General features: G+C 35.4%; 1 protein-coding gene across 2 annotated transcripts in view; it reads left to right on the top strand.

Moving 5' to 3' along the window:
- Positions 1–2296, top strand: part of STX7 (syntaxin 7) — a 42071-nt gene extending 39775 nt beyond the window's left edge. For both annotated transcript variants that reach the window (XM_008586807.1, XM_008586801.1), the window contains exon 10: positions 941–2296. In XM_008586807.1, coding sequence (XP_008585029.1) covers positions 941–1033 — 93 coding nt within the window. In that variant the 3' untranslated portion in view covers positions 1034–2296. The remainder of the gene's footprint in view (positions 1–940) is intronic.
- Positions 2297–14961: the final 12665 nt, after the last annotated feature.

The following is a 14961-nucleotide window of genomic DNA, read 5'->3' as shown; positions in this document are numbered from 1 at the left end:
AAATGTGCCGTAGTGGTAAACCCGTGATGACTCAGAAAGGTTCCTTACACATGTGTCTGTGGTAACCGAATAGAGTCTGGGGAAAATATTTATGCATGATACTATTGAAACTTCAGAGAAATTATGTGTAATACATGAGGAGTATTCAGATGAAAAATTAAATAAGTATGTAGAATACTGGAAGTATTCGTGGTTTTCAGGGTAATTTTCAAGTCAGAAACATACCTTTTTTGTAAATTTTATGGTACTTCTAGTTGACACAGTAAATTTACAAATTTTTTACTTTGCAAGAAAAAGGACTCCTGCATGTTGGTGTGAAATACACAAGCCATTAAAGAAATACAGAAATCTACAACTGGGCCAGGAATGAAGAATGGAACAAAATGTTTAACCTTTATGTTTTAAATTACAACACTATAATTTTGTTAGCTCTTTGGTTTTTATTTGTATGTTAAGGTTTTGAATGTAGTTTTCATTAGGGTTAAAGAATGGGAATGATTTCGGAAACTAATAAATTTACTTGAGGAAAAATTGCCAAATATTTATACTTGCTAATATTTTTAGAGAACTCATTTTTAAGGGCAACTTTTTGATAGAAGTTTAAAATGCATATGCTTTTAAGCTGTTCTTCGTTTTCATACATACTAAACTAAATTATTTCTCTGTGTCTTCTTTTATAAGCCCAACCACACCCCCAGAAAAATTGCCAACAAAAGTTGAAAAATTACTCCCTTGATTTTCATTAATTCAAGAAGAATATTTTTTGAAAGAAGAGTGCTAAATGTATTGAAGAGATCTTTGAGAAACAAAAAACACAGCCAAAAATTTGAGGGCAATAAACTGCTATTAATTTTACTCTATAAGTGAACCAAATTATTTTCAGTTGCTATAAAACTACTCCACTAAATCTGTAAACATGTTTTTGTTTTTGCTTCTGCAGCGCAAATCCAGAAAAACCCTGTGCATCATCATTTTTATCCTTGTCATTGGACTTGTGATTATCGGTTTCATCATATGGGAAATAAAAGGCTAAAATTATAAAGGAGCACACTATTTCACTACATTATCTAAATTATGTAGGAAGATTTCCGTAATTATGTTTTTTTATTATTATTTTAAAGTTATTGCATAAAGGATGGTTTCCATAATTTGTTATTTCTATTGGGGGTTGGGGGGAGAGATTCCTTTGGATTAAATGTGGTATTTTCTAATACTGGAAGTTTTTCTAAATATCATTGCTGACATAACTTCCATGCTTTTCAATTTAATAACTGTAAGGTTTTTGCCTGCATTGTACATGCCTTTCATTTATAATTTATTTACCCTGTTTGACTTAGTTTTTGGAATTAGTAAATTTAAAGGTATGTTCTGTGTGCATCTCTCTGTTACCATGAAACAGGCACCCAGATTTGAGTTACTTCAATTAAAAATCTCACATTTAATTTTCGTTTGGGTCAGCAGAAAAAAAATATTCTCAGTCACTTAAAAAAATTAACATATCTGTTTGTGGGTTGTTTTTTTTCCTGGTTCACAACAGCATAAATTATCTATTTCACTTTTATTGTTGGTTTCCTTTTAAGACCCTTGTTTACTCTGAATTAAATCACTGAGTAATTCCTAGTGTATCTCCTACTCCTGACTATATATTAAGCATTTGCTGTAGATTGCCTGGTAAAAATACTAAGGGTGATTGTTTTTACATGTGGTCTATTTAAGTCTGATATTTACTGAGGAAAATGTAGTGACTATAAATGATTAAAATAATTTGGAGGAAGAGTATGAAAAGTCAATACCAATAGCCTGTCGTGTTTGGATTCTAAAGATCCCAACTTGTTATTCTACTAAACTTCTTCACAATACTATCTGGTTTTGTGGGCCATTATTTACCTTCTCTTCTGTCCTCTAGAATAATGGTTACCTATGTATTTTTGGGTCAGAATTACTTTTGGGAACTAGCTTTGCCACAGTTACTGTTTTGGGGCACCTACCACCTAAAATTTAGTGTTTACCTTGTGTACCATTTTGTACCATCCTTCATTAGAAAAGGAATTGAATGTTTGCCAATTAACTCACTTGCCTTTTTAAATCAATGTTGTTTTAATGCACTAATCTGAATACTGTAAAAAGGATTATCTTAGTTTATAGTTTGTATTTTATAATGTTCTTATATAGCAGTTTGGTAGTGAAGGCAATGTTTAACTTGGCAAGCTCTCGAGACTTCAAATGGGAACAAGTAAAATTAAGTAACTATGTAAATTGTGTCTTTGCAACCAAAATAAAGATGACTTAAAAGGTGTCTGGATAGGTCTATTTCATGACAACTCTGCATCTGTGTGACCAACGCTTACCTCAAGCTTTTGGTACTGTGCTACCTGAAATCTCAACACTGCAGTTGGAACCACATGCACTGCGGCCATTCTACATCTTTCTGGAGCTCCAGTTTACTCAAACTTTTTATTTTGGGAATTTTCAAATGTTTTGTCACTAATAGGTAGAAGTTGCTTTGCATGTCAGTAAAACTCGATTTTTCCCACAGAAGGGAGTATAGAAAATGTGAGTGAGTGGAACTTTGAGACTTTGGGTTGCCAGAATCATATTGCTTTAATGAACAGGATAGGTGATACAGGGAGAATTTATACCTTTTCTGAGGTCAGAAAAGGCCTTTTCGAAAATTATCTCTCTTTATAAATACACAGAGGCACATAATATTTCATGTGATAAACTAGTATTTTATGGCTATATGAAACTCCCAATGGCTTCCACAAATCTCAATTTTTTTGCCACAGCTGTACTTGTTAAAATGCTTATTCTCTTACAGGCCAAGTACATTTACTTCCATTCACAGTGAGCTCCTAGTAACAACAAAAGCACTTAAAAATTTTTGGCATGGTTTTAATATCTTTATTTAAAGTGTAATCATTTATAAATTATTTTAACTGGGACACTGATCAATGATTTAAAACGAACTTTGGTGGCTTGCATTCTTTTAAGAAACATTAATTTTGAGGGAAAAATTTACACAAAATATTTGGAAAACAAAAAGAATAGTCTTAATTAGAAAAAATTAAATGAAAAACATGGTACAGTAGCCAAATAAAAAAATTCTTAAAATTTTCCTTTAGATCAGTTTTAGAATTGCTTTAAAAAGTGAAGGCTGCACTATGGAAAATAAACTTGGAGTTTTCACGAGTGACAGCATGTCTGAATCTGTTTGAATCAAACAAGTAGTTTCCTTATCAAGTGAAACATGTTCACTTTGGCATGCTTGAGACATACTTGAACAACACAGATTGAGATTAACCAGCCTCTTAAATTGAATGATGGTGTGGCATTAAGTATTTGGCTGTTGCATTGGTCATTAAATATGAAAATGTTTTGGTTTTGCAAAACGATTGATCGTAGAAGAGTAACTGGTGCCATTTCAACATAGTGTGGCTTGTTTTTCAGTAGATGTGGGATCATCTGTTTGAAAAGTATATATATGGGCACAAATGGAGATCAATCTAGGAGAGCAAACCATGAACGCAATGTCTGCGGTTGGGCCACAAAGCACGGTGGGTGCCACAGCAGCGTCTGCAGCAGTGACTGAGAATACTGCACTGGAAGAGGTTGATGCTGGGTCGTTCAGTGTCTTCACTGCTTTTGTTAAAAATGGTAAAATTTTGTACACAGAAGTCACATTTTGAATATTAGTCTTTTTAGACAAATCCATAATGGTAAAAAAGTTTAACTTTGAAGGCTTCTTGTTTCACAAAATAGGTTAGTGGTTTAGCAAGCAAAGTGCAAGATAGTTTTTGTAGTTGGTGTAGTCTTTATTTGTGTCTCCACTTAGAAAGATGAATGTCATAATAAAAGATAACACCTTAAAGAAAATGAAGTCACTGTCTTCATAGCTAAGAACAATTCACAGGGGTCACTTATTCAGCATATATTTTTTGAAAGTCGAAATTGAATGTATTTCTTATACATGGCCAGCTTGCTGCAGTGTAAATAAAGTTTCAGAATGTGCTGAAGCAAGTTGAGGAAGTTATGAATTTAACAATATTTTCAGTTCATTTAAATATGATGTAAATGTCAGAATGGTAAAAAACAACAGTCATCTTTCCTTCCTGGGGGAAAAAATGTTATGTATTTTTGTGATTCAGAGAAAAAAAAAAAAAAAAAAAAAAAACTACCTGTGAATCCCAGACCTCTTCAGTCCATCATAAGATTTGAATAGTTTGACCTCTCACCAAGGAAATACATTTATCAAAATTTACACCAAGAGCCTGAAAACGTTACAGCGTACCACTTTGACACAATTCCTGACATCTGTACTTGACAACTGCCCTAACATAGCTCATAAATCAATGAAGATAAAGGCATTTTCCTAAATAAATATATTTAGGAATTTGTTTCTCAAAATACTGTGACAAGGGAGATAGGCAAGAAATTGCCTGGATGCTAAACATGCAGTCTTACCTTGTTTCAGCTGAATTTTCCAAAGTCAGTAGACTTGATGCAGCATCTCATTCACTAAGTTAATAAGACAGGTGGGAACTTTTTCCCTCTTAATGCTAATTTTAACTTAACATTTCAGTCAGGAAAACAAACCACTTGATGCATTGTAAGCTTAAAGAATTTTAAGGTTTTAATATAGAGAATTAGAAGCTTCTCACATCAGAATGGTGAGTAAGGGAAGGTGTCTGCAGCAATGAAGAGGGTGCATTTCAGGAGCTGGCCAAAGAACTGTGAATCTCAAGAACATCCAGAAGCTCCTGCTGTCTGAGCCTTCAGCACTGACACTGTTGAGTCTCAAGGGGCTGTCACCAGTTCTCTCAGCTGTTAATAGCACCAAAGCAGGTAACTTGCAAAAGATCTTGAAGTTGCTATGAAGCCCATGTCTACTGCTTACCCACACTTCTGCCTGTAACAACCTCTGAGGATGGTTAGCTGCTTTTCTCTGCCTTCCAAATCTCATGGAAGTACCTCTCATTGGTCAACTCACAACCAAAGAGTGAAAGAGATACTGGAAAGTGTGGTTTCTGGCTTCCCTGCAATGCAGAGGACACTCCAGGAGGGGGCAGTGATGTTGATATGACAGTCTAGCCCAATAGTGAAACAAGCATATATAGATTACAAACTACAAGTGGAAAGCCTCAGCGTTTTCTTCTCTTCCAGTTTGGATTCTTTGGTGGAAAAACTTAGAAGCATAGCTTCTAGATGGTGAGTCAAGCTTTCCAACGAGAACAAAATTTATATATACTAAGACTCTGGGGCCCAGCACCTAGCACAGGTTCCTTTCTTCCTTCCTCCCCTTCTTCCTTCCCTCCCATAGTAGTTGCTCAATAAATACGTGACTTAATTTGGCACTTATTTTGGGCCAGATTTTTGTCAGGCTGCTATATGTCTGCACACAGAGGGTTTAAGAATGAAACAAAAGAATATGGTCCCTGTCCTCAGGGAGCATACATTTTGGCATTTGACATATAAAACGCCCCTGATATGTTAAAAGAAAAGGAAAGTGGTAGTTGGGAAAGGAAGGAGGCAAGGAAGAAAGGGAATACGTGAGGATGAATTCATCACCCTTTGGACCATCGAGAACCTAGCAAGTGGGCACCATTCACTCTTAAAGACTAGCCTCCTGTTTATCCTATTTTTCCCTTACCAAGTAACTGAATTTTATTTTTTTGTATTTTCTCGATTAGCAGACTATGAAAAAATTGATAGTTTCCTAAGGAGAGGCTACTAATCTGAGCATTCTGTGTGTAATGTCTCCAAAAAGGAACTGTTCTCTTGGTGACAGCAGCTGGATTCGGAGCTAGGACATCCTGCTAGTCAGGAACAGCATTTGCAGGACATTTACAGAATTCTTCCAATAGAGGGCAGAGCACTGGAAACAAAGGGGAGAGCTAAGGGGAATTTGGAATCTATTTCATCAGAATGCACTCAAAGCAAATGCATCAAGTATGCTTCTTGTATAATGTACCTTTAAATGTTTTTAATTTGACTCTACCCCATTTCTTGGCAATTTTCTTTTTCATCAAAAGGGAACAAAGAAGAAAACTCTCGGTTTGTGCTAATCCCATTTTCTCATAATTCAAATACTGTATCAATAAGCACATTTTAATCCTTTGATAATCATTCAGTTAACATGAAAATTAAATAATATCTTATTTTTCTTCAAATGATCCTAATTTTATATGCAGAAATAGAAGTAAATAACTGACACACTAAATAGGTTTTTATAGACACTGTTGCTTCTGGCAAGTTTTTAAGAGGTTGGTCACTCAATTACTCAGAATGGGATTCCTGTAGGTTTTGTGTAGTGATGGCATTTCTGCTTAAAATGTAAGTGGTGGAAGGCAAAACCAGATTTCCTGTGCAGTCGTTACATGCATAACACCCCTACTTGTTTTAGAGGGAGTCTGCTAGAACTGAACTGAGTCTTTAAATACACTTGAAAGGGCATTAATTCCCACTTTGGCCAACCCAAAGTACAAATTTTTAAGTGTTTACTGTAAGTACTGTTAGACAGTAGTTGTTAACTCCAAAGCCTATTAGCATTGGTGGAAAACAGAAATGCAGCTATTTAGCCTCAACTAAGACTTACTGATACTAGTTTCAGTTTCTAATGCCCTCTGAGAGTTTTATATCTATTTTATAATGGTAGATTTGAAATACCGAAGTCAGAGCAGGAAAGAGAACCAAGTTTCTAGATGCTAGGGATTTAAACCAAGAGTACCATCCAACCTTTTGCTTTTTTAGTAACTTGCCTAGCTAAAGACTTGATAGTGAAAAGCTTTCAGAGCAAAGCTTTTACTTTTGTCAGTAGTGATTCTGGAAACTTAGAGCCAAATTTTAGTGAGGAATATTTTATTTTGTTCTTTTTCCAAACTTAGGTGCTATGGTCATTTTAAGTTCATTTCAGAACCTGTTCAGTATGCGTGGCCACATCCGACCTCTTTCCAGTGTCAAGTTTAATGTTGTAATCTCCCTAAAGGTTACCAAACATTTTAACATTTAATTACTGTTTCGCTTTGGGTTATATACTAAAATTTAGTAAGATAACCTTCATCATATTTCACATTCAAATTAGTTCTGTCTTGGATGCCTTAGGACATTACTTCTTAATTAGGGCTACCCTGTTGCTTTATGTCTTTTCCTGATCTATGGTCAACCACTTTTCTTAGTAAATTAAAAACTTTTATTTTGTATTAGATTTTTTCTTAAGCCTGGAATGGAGACAAGTGACCAATATTTTCCTTTGGAATGGCATGGGTGTTTGAAATAAAGAGCCCATTCTCTATAAGGTGAAAAATACGTTTAATGCTATTATTTTTCATTAAACTTCGGAAATAACCATAGATTTACATGCAGTTGTAAGAAACTACACAGAGATCCCTCTCGTGTACCTTTCACCCAGTTTCCTCCAAAGGTAACATCTTGCAAAACTTGTGTGCAGTATCACAACCAGGATTTTGACATTGATGCAGTTAAGATAAAGAACATTTCCATACAAAACAGTTTCCAGCACAAAGATCCCTCATGTTGCCTTTTATAGCCACAGCCACTTTGCTCCAACTTCCACTCCCTCTTTATCTCTTGGCAACCATAATCTGTTCTCCATCTTTATAGTTTTTTTCATTTCAATAATGTTATAGAACTGGAATCATATAGTACGTAACCTTTAGGATTTTTTTTTTTATTCACCGTAATTCTCTAGAGATTCATCCAGGTTGGCGTGTGCCTCAAGTCTATCAATAGTTCCTTTTTAGTGCTGAGTAATTTTCCATATGGGAGTACTGTAGTTTAACCATTCAGTTGCTGAGAGATACCTGGCCAGTTTTTGGCTATTGCTGCAAACATTTGTGTTCAGGTTTTTGTGTGAATATAGTCTTCATTTTTCTGGGTACATGTTCAGCAGTACGATTGCTGGATCCTATGGTAGTTGAATGTTTAGTTTTTAAGTATCAAACTATTTTCCAAAGTGGCCATACCATTCTTTCCCACCAGTGATGTATGCATAATCCAGTTTCTTCGTGTCTCTCAGAATTTGGTGGTGTCCTTTTTTCTATTTTAGTTATTTTGATAGGATCATTGTGGTTTTGATTACTCTTCACAAATGGCTAATGAATGATGTTAAACGTCCTCATTGCATGTGCTTATTTGCCATTTGTGCTACTTCTTCAGTCACATGTTCATATCTTCCCCCTTTTTCTAATCGGATTTTTCTTTCTGTTGATTTTTTGAGGTTTTTTTAAAAAAATATATACTAGATACCTGTCATTTGTTGGACATGTGATTCAAAAATATTTCCTCTCAGTCTGAGCTTGTCTTTTCAGACCTCTTAACTGCATCTTTCACAGAGCAAACATTTTTAATTTTGATGGAGTCCAACTTTGTTTTTCTTTTTATGGGTCATGCTTATGGTATCAAGAACTCTTTGCCTAGTCCTAGATCCGAATGACTTTCTCTTTTATTTCATGTTATTTTCTAAAAGTATTATAGTTTTACATTTTACTTTTAAGCCTATGATCCATTTTGAGTTAATTTTGTATTAAATTTGAGGCTTAGGTTTAGGTTAATTTGTCTGTGGATGTCCAATTTCTCCAACACTGTAATTGTTGTAAAGGCTATCTTTTCTCCATTAAATTGTTTTCAGTCCTCTGTCAAATATCAGCTGGACAAAAATGAGTTAATGGGGAAAAAAATCTGTTGGACATATTTCTGTGGCTGTATATCTGTGTTATCTGTTGTGTTCCATTCATCTATGTGTCTATATCTCCACCAATACCAGTCTTGATTACCATAACTATATCTTGCTAGGATTTTGATAGGAATTATGTTAACCTGTACATCAATTTGTGGGAATTTGACATTTTTAATGTGTTGGGTGTTACAATCCATGATTACAAGGGAATTCTTCATTTATTTAGATCTTTTTTGTTTTCTTTAATGAGTATTGTGTAATGTTCAGCATACGATTTCTGTACTTATTAAATTTACACATAAGCATTTCTTTGTATTGCTTTAGATTTTAGAGATTATAAATGGCATTGCATTTTTAATTTCCATGTTTGCATATTTATTCCAAGTATATAGGAATACAGTTGATTTTTGTATGTTTATTTTGTATCCTGAGGCCTTTTTGAACTCATAAGTTTTAGGAGATTTTTGTTGATTTCTTGGGATTTTTTATATAGACAATCATGTCATCTGCAAATAGGGGTAGTTTTATTTCTTCCTATCTGATCTGTATGCCTTTTATTTCCTTTCTAGCCTTAATGCAGTGGCTAGAAATTCCAGCACTCTGTTGAATAAGAACAGTGAGAGTGGATATCCCAGACTTGTTACCTATCTTAGGAGGAAGGGATTCAGTTTTTTACCATTAAGTATAATACTAGCTGTAGGACTTTTTGTGATGTTCTTGATGAAGTTGGGGAGGTTACCCTTAATCCCTATTTTTCTGAGTGTTTTTATCGTGACTTGGTGTTGAATTTTTTCAAATGCTTTTTTGTGCCAATTGATACGATCATGTGATTTTTCTTCTTTAACCTCTTAATATGGTAAATGTATTGATTGTTTTTGAATATTGAACCAGCCTTACATCCCTAGAATAAGCCCTACTTGGTCATGGTGTATAATTCTTTTTATATATTGCTGAATTTTATTGGCAAATGCTTTGTTAAGGATTTGTACATCTGTATTCATCATTCTGTAGCTTTCTTTTTCTGTAGTGTTTTGTCTGATTTTGGTATCAGAATAAATACTACCTTCAAAATGAGTTGGGATATGTTCTTTCCTTTTCTGTTTTCTAAAGGTGATTCCTTAGAATTGGTGTTGTTTTTTTCTTTTAAAACATTTGGTAGAATTCTCCAATGAAATCATCTGAGCATGGAGACTTTTTGGGAGGGAGTTTTTTAATTATAATTTCAATCTTCATAATAGTTACAAGACTATTTAAATTACCTGTTGCATATTGAGTGAGTTGTGATACTTTGTATTTTTTGAGGAATTGGTCCATTTCATCTAAGTTGTCAGATGTGTGTAGAGTTGTTTATAGTATTCCCTTGTTATACTTTTGAGTCTGCAGGTTCTGTAATTTGGGTCATCTCTCTTTTATTCTTTGTAAATCTTACTAGAAGATTGTCATTTTATTGATCTTTTTGAAGAACCAGTTTTTTGTTTGTAGTGGATTGAATTATGTCCCCCCAAAACTCCCTGAAGCTTGAATTGTGTCCCCCAAGTTTAATGTACTAGAAACTTAGCCCCCACTGTGACTGTTAAGAGGGTGGAAAATCCTATTAATGGTAATTGAAAGGTGGAGCCTTGAAGAGATGATTGGATTGTAGGATCGCGCAGTAGTGAATGGATTAAAAATGGTGGTCAGGGGCGTGGTTCTGAGGGCTTTAAAAGAAGAGGAGAGTCTGCCTTTTGCTTTCTCTGCTCTCTCTGTTTCCATCATCTTGCAATGTGAGACCCCTGGGTCACTGTTGTCACCACCAGATGGACTTTGGATTTCCCAGCCTCAGAAACTATAAGCAATAAATTTCATTTTCTTTGTAAGTCATCCAGTTTCGAGTATTTCTGTTATAGCAACACAAAACAGACTAATACATTGTTTAATTGATTTTCTACATTGTTTTAATGTTTACAATTTCAGTGATTTCTGCTATATTATTATTATTATTATTATTATTATTATTATTATTATTATTATTATTATTATTTTGCTTTCCTGTGGGCTACTTAGACATTTTTTTGAATTTTATTTTAAGTTATCTATGTTGTTTTTAGCATGTCTCTTTGTATAACCTTTTTTTTCCCTAAAATGATTATATTCTTAGTTCTTTTGTTTTTTATTTTTGAAAATTTATTTGCTTTTTTTTTTTTAACATTCTAAGATTTCTTGCAGAGTGGGGCAGGATGGGGGGAAAGGGTAGGGAAATGGTGGTGGGGGTAAGGGGCAGGGCTGGTCCATGGCCGGCTCCTTCACTGGCCTGGTTGCGGAGGGTGGGAGGTATGGCTGAGGCCCACAAGCCTCCATCACTCCAGTTTGGGGGACTGGGGGGCTTTTGGCAGCAGTGCAATTGTTGCCAGGCTAGATGTGGATGTAAGGGGGAAGTGGCTGAGGCCCTCTGTGTCCCCCACCCTGCCACTGGCTCGATGGCCCAGAGGGTTTCTGCAGAGGTTCAGTCATTGCTGGGCTGGATGTGGACATCAGGGGATGTAGCTGAGGACCTCAGATCCCCCACCCTGGCTTGGAAGCCTGAGGGGCTTCTGTCTCTCCTAGGTTTTATAGGTGTTCTTTGGTGGGGTTAGACCTTTATTGGTTAATATCAGAACTTTCTCTCTGATCTGTGGGTTATTTGTTTTTTCTTTTAATTCTGTGTTGGATTATTAGCTACCCCCAACCACTTAAACTCTGCACTAGAACTAATTTGTTGTCCTTTGCTTACTTCTAAAATGATGGAACTTCCTGGGTGGGACTAGCACTTGAGCCCTGTGGTTGAGCCGAATTGCTGTTTTGCTGCTGATTCTCTGGGGAGGGCTTTTTGAGCAGCTCACGTTTTAATTGTTGGCCTTTTAAGCACTTCTGTGTCTTGTGACGTCCAATACACCTGGGTTGTACAGAAACTCTGGTCTGGGCCTGAGTCTTTTCAGCAAATTGCACCCCTGCAATTCTGTATTACTGACCAATCTCTAATGAGTAATTTTGTACTGATTGGAGGGAAAATCAGCTGTCCATGCTGTCTCCAATGTTCTCCTGGTGGGCCAATCTCTCCCATCCCCACACTCCAAACACTTCCTGTGGGGTGGGCCATGTTTCAGTCCCTTAGGGTGACTCATGGACTTCTGAATGACTCCTTTTTTCAATTGTCTGTGGCCCCTTGCTCGTACGTGGGTCCACAGGAACCCTGTCAGTGGTATTGCTGGCCTTCAGGCCACCAAGGCCCTCCTCTCCTGCAGTCTCCAAGCAACTTCACACAAAGAGGATTGGTGCGGATTTTGCCAGCTCTTGCTCCGTGTGCTCACCAGGGCCCCAGCCTTGAAAGGACCAGGGCTCAAAATGGTCGAAGCGGTCCCTTCTTTTGCTCATTGCAGCTTCTCCCGCCTTTATGAACTCTGTAGGTCTCTCCTCCTCTTCCCCTGAGATCTAGCAGCCCCAGCTTGGCAGTCTTTGTTTTTTAATAATTGTAAATTGGTTGGTTGTGGAAGACAGTGACATTGGGACCATCTGTTCCACCATCTTGATTATCCCTTTGTATAACCTTTTTAGTGGTTGCTCAAAGTATTACATTGTAAATATACACCTTATGAAATCTATGGTGTTACCACTTTACCAATACTATACAAGTATAGAAGCCTTACCTCCCTTTAGTCTCTTAACCCTCCTTTCTTAATAATTTTCTTAAATGTTTCCTGTGTGTACTTTTAGTGCTACATCAATGTTGTAATTTTTGCTTCAACAATCTAACATAATTTAGAAAACTCAAAAGGAGCAGGAACGTCTATTGTATATATCCTCTTTTTGCTTACTGGTTCATTCCTTTTTTCTGATATTCCAAAACTCCTTCATTTATTTTCTTTCTGTTTAGAGAACTTTATTTAGCCTTAATTATTGTTGTTATTGTTGTTATCGTAGCTCTGTTGGCAAAAATATCTCTTTGTTTTCCTTCATCTGAAAATATCTTAATTTTCCCTTTTTTCCTAAAAGGTGTTTTCACTGAATATAAGATTCTGGATTAGTAGTTCTTTTCTCACTTAAAAATTGTTGTGCCACTTCCTCTGGCCTTCATGGTTGCTGATGAGAATTCAACTGTTTTTCAGATTGTTTTCCCTTATAATGTGTCATTTGTCTTTTTTTTTTCCTTTCCTTTGTGTTTAGTTTTCAGCAGTTTCACCATGATGTGTCTTGATGTAAATTTTTGGAATTTATTGTGTTTGAGACTTGCTCAGCTTCTTGAGTGCGCATTTATTTCTTTTGCCAACTTTGGGCAGTTTTCAGCTATCATTTCTTCAGCCTTGCTTGGTTTGTTCTTTCCTTTGGACTCTGATGACACAAATGTTAAATCTTTTGTTACAGTCCCACAATTCTCTAAAGATTTGTACATCATTTTTTGTTGGTTTATTTTCTTTCTGTGTTCAGACTGGATAATTTATGTTATTTGTCTTCAAGTTATTAATTCTTTCCTCTGTCTCTTTCATTCTGCCATTGCAACTATTAAGTATTTCATTTTGGTTACTTTGTTTAGTGGTTGCTCTAGGTTACATTATAAATATATAATTTCTGATATTTATGTTGTCATTACTTTACCAATTCTAGTCAAATATAGAAATCTTACCTCCTTTATGTCTCTCTACTCTTAGAACTGAAAAATTTCAGTTCTAAAGTTTCTGGCTCTTTTCAAAAAAAGTTTGCTGACTCTGGAGTATAAAACTATGATGTAGTAGAGAGGATCGATTTAGACAGAAGTCTGTTTCTTCAAAAAATAAAGTGAATAAAATACACATAACTTTGGTGAAACTGATTAGGAAAAAATTGAAGAGGCATAAAAATATTAGAAGTAAAAATGGAGATAAAGAAATAAACAAGCAAAGATTTAAAAATAACATGACAGTACAAACAACTTTATACCAGAATATTGCAAAACTGATAGAACGTATAATTTATGTGAAAAAATGAATATTACCAGAATTGACTAAGAAAGAAGTAGATGATTTCTGCTTTTGCAATATGGTTCACTAGGTAGGCTCAATGATCCTTCTACTAAAACACAATTAGTTCTTGGATAAAACACAACACACGTAATATTTAGTTTATTTCCTGGCTCATTAGAAAGCAAGATAATCACCAACAGCTATTACAAATGATTGTGACCTAAAACCAAAATGGTTAGAAAAGACTGTGGCCCTAAAACTAAGCCGTGGACTCCAGGCAAAATAAAGAAGCTGAACCTGAGACTCCTACATAAAACCAAGAATTCTTTAAAATAGCAAAGAAGTCCCAGGTCAGTGGGCTCTGATGGTTACCCTAAGAAATGAATGAAAGGCCTATCCAAAGGAAAGTCTCCCTAATTAATTCTTTTAGATTAATTAATCAAACATAAAGGAAACAAGCCATTTTGATTGAGAAACATAAGATTTAAATACTCAAGGAATTCAGATAGGGTAATTAGCAGAAACGGAATACAATAGTCCCCTCTTATTTGCCAGGGATATGTTCCAAGACTTCCATTGGATGCCTGAAACCATGGATAGTTCCCCTCTCTAAATGTACAATGCCTAATATGTTTTTCCTTCTTCACAATTTCACCAGTAGAAGATTTGTTCTTACCATAAACCTTAGCAACCTCAGCACATGATTTTTTTCTTTTTTTATTAAGTTGAAAACTTTCACCTTTTCCTTTAAAGGAAGCACTTTCAAGCTTTATTCGGCATATGTAAATTGCCAGCATCACTATTCTTGCAATTTGGAGCCATTATTAAGTAAAATAAGCGTCCTTGTACACAGTCACTGTGATCCCATGGCAGTCAATGTGAAAACTGAGACAGCTACTAAGTGACTAACTGGTGGGTAGCGTGTATAGTGTGGACAAAGATATGATTCGTGTCTTGGGGCAGAGTGGAGTTGCATGGCGTGATATGCTACTCAGAACAGCACACAATTTAAAAGTTATAAATTGTTTATTTCTGGAAACTTCTATTTAACATTTTTGGACCTGAGTTGACCACAGGTAACTGAAACCATGGAAACTGAAACCATGAATAAGGAGGGACTACTGTCCCAAATACAAAATGCTTAAAAAAAAATACATATGAATTAAAATGAACATGAAGATATGTGAAAAGACAGATATTAGAAAGAACCAAAAAGAACTTAAAGACATGCGAAATGTAATTATTGAAATATATAACATAATGAATGGTTTAAGATCAGATTCATTACAGTTAAAGAAATCATTAATTAGTTAACTG

The sequence above is a fragment of the Galeopterus variegatus genome, unplaced genomic scaffold (genome assembly GCF_000696425.1).
Source record: "Galeopterus variegatus unplaced genomic scaffold, G_variegatus-3.0.2 Scaffold114, whole genome shotgun sequence".
Taxonomy (NCBI): Eukaryota; Metazoa; Chordata; class Mammalia; order Dermoptera; family Cynocephalidae; genus Galeopterus; species Galeopterus variegatus.
The sequence above is the reverse complement of the archived record's forward strand: the minus strand, read 5'-3'. Positions and strand labels throughout refer to the sequence as shown.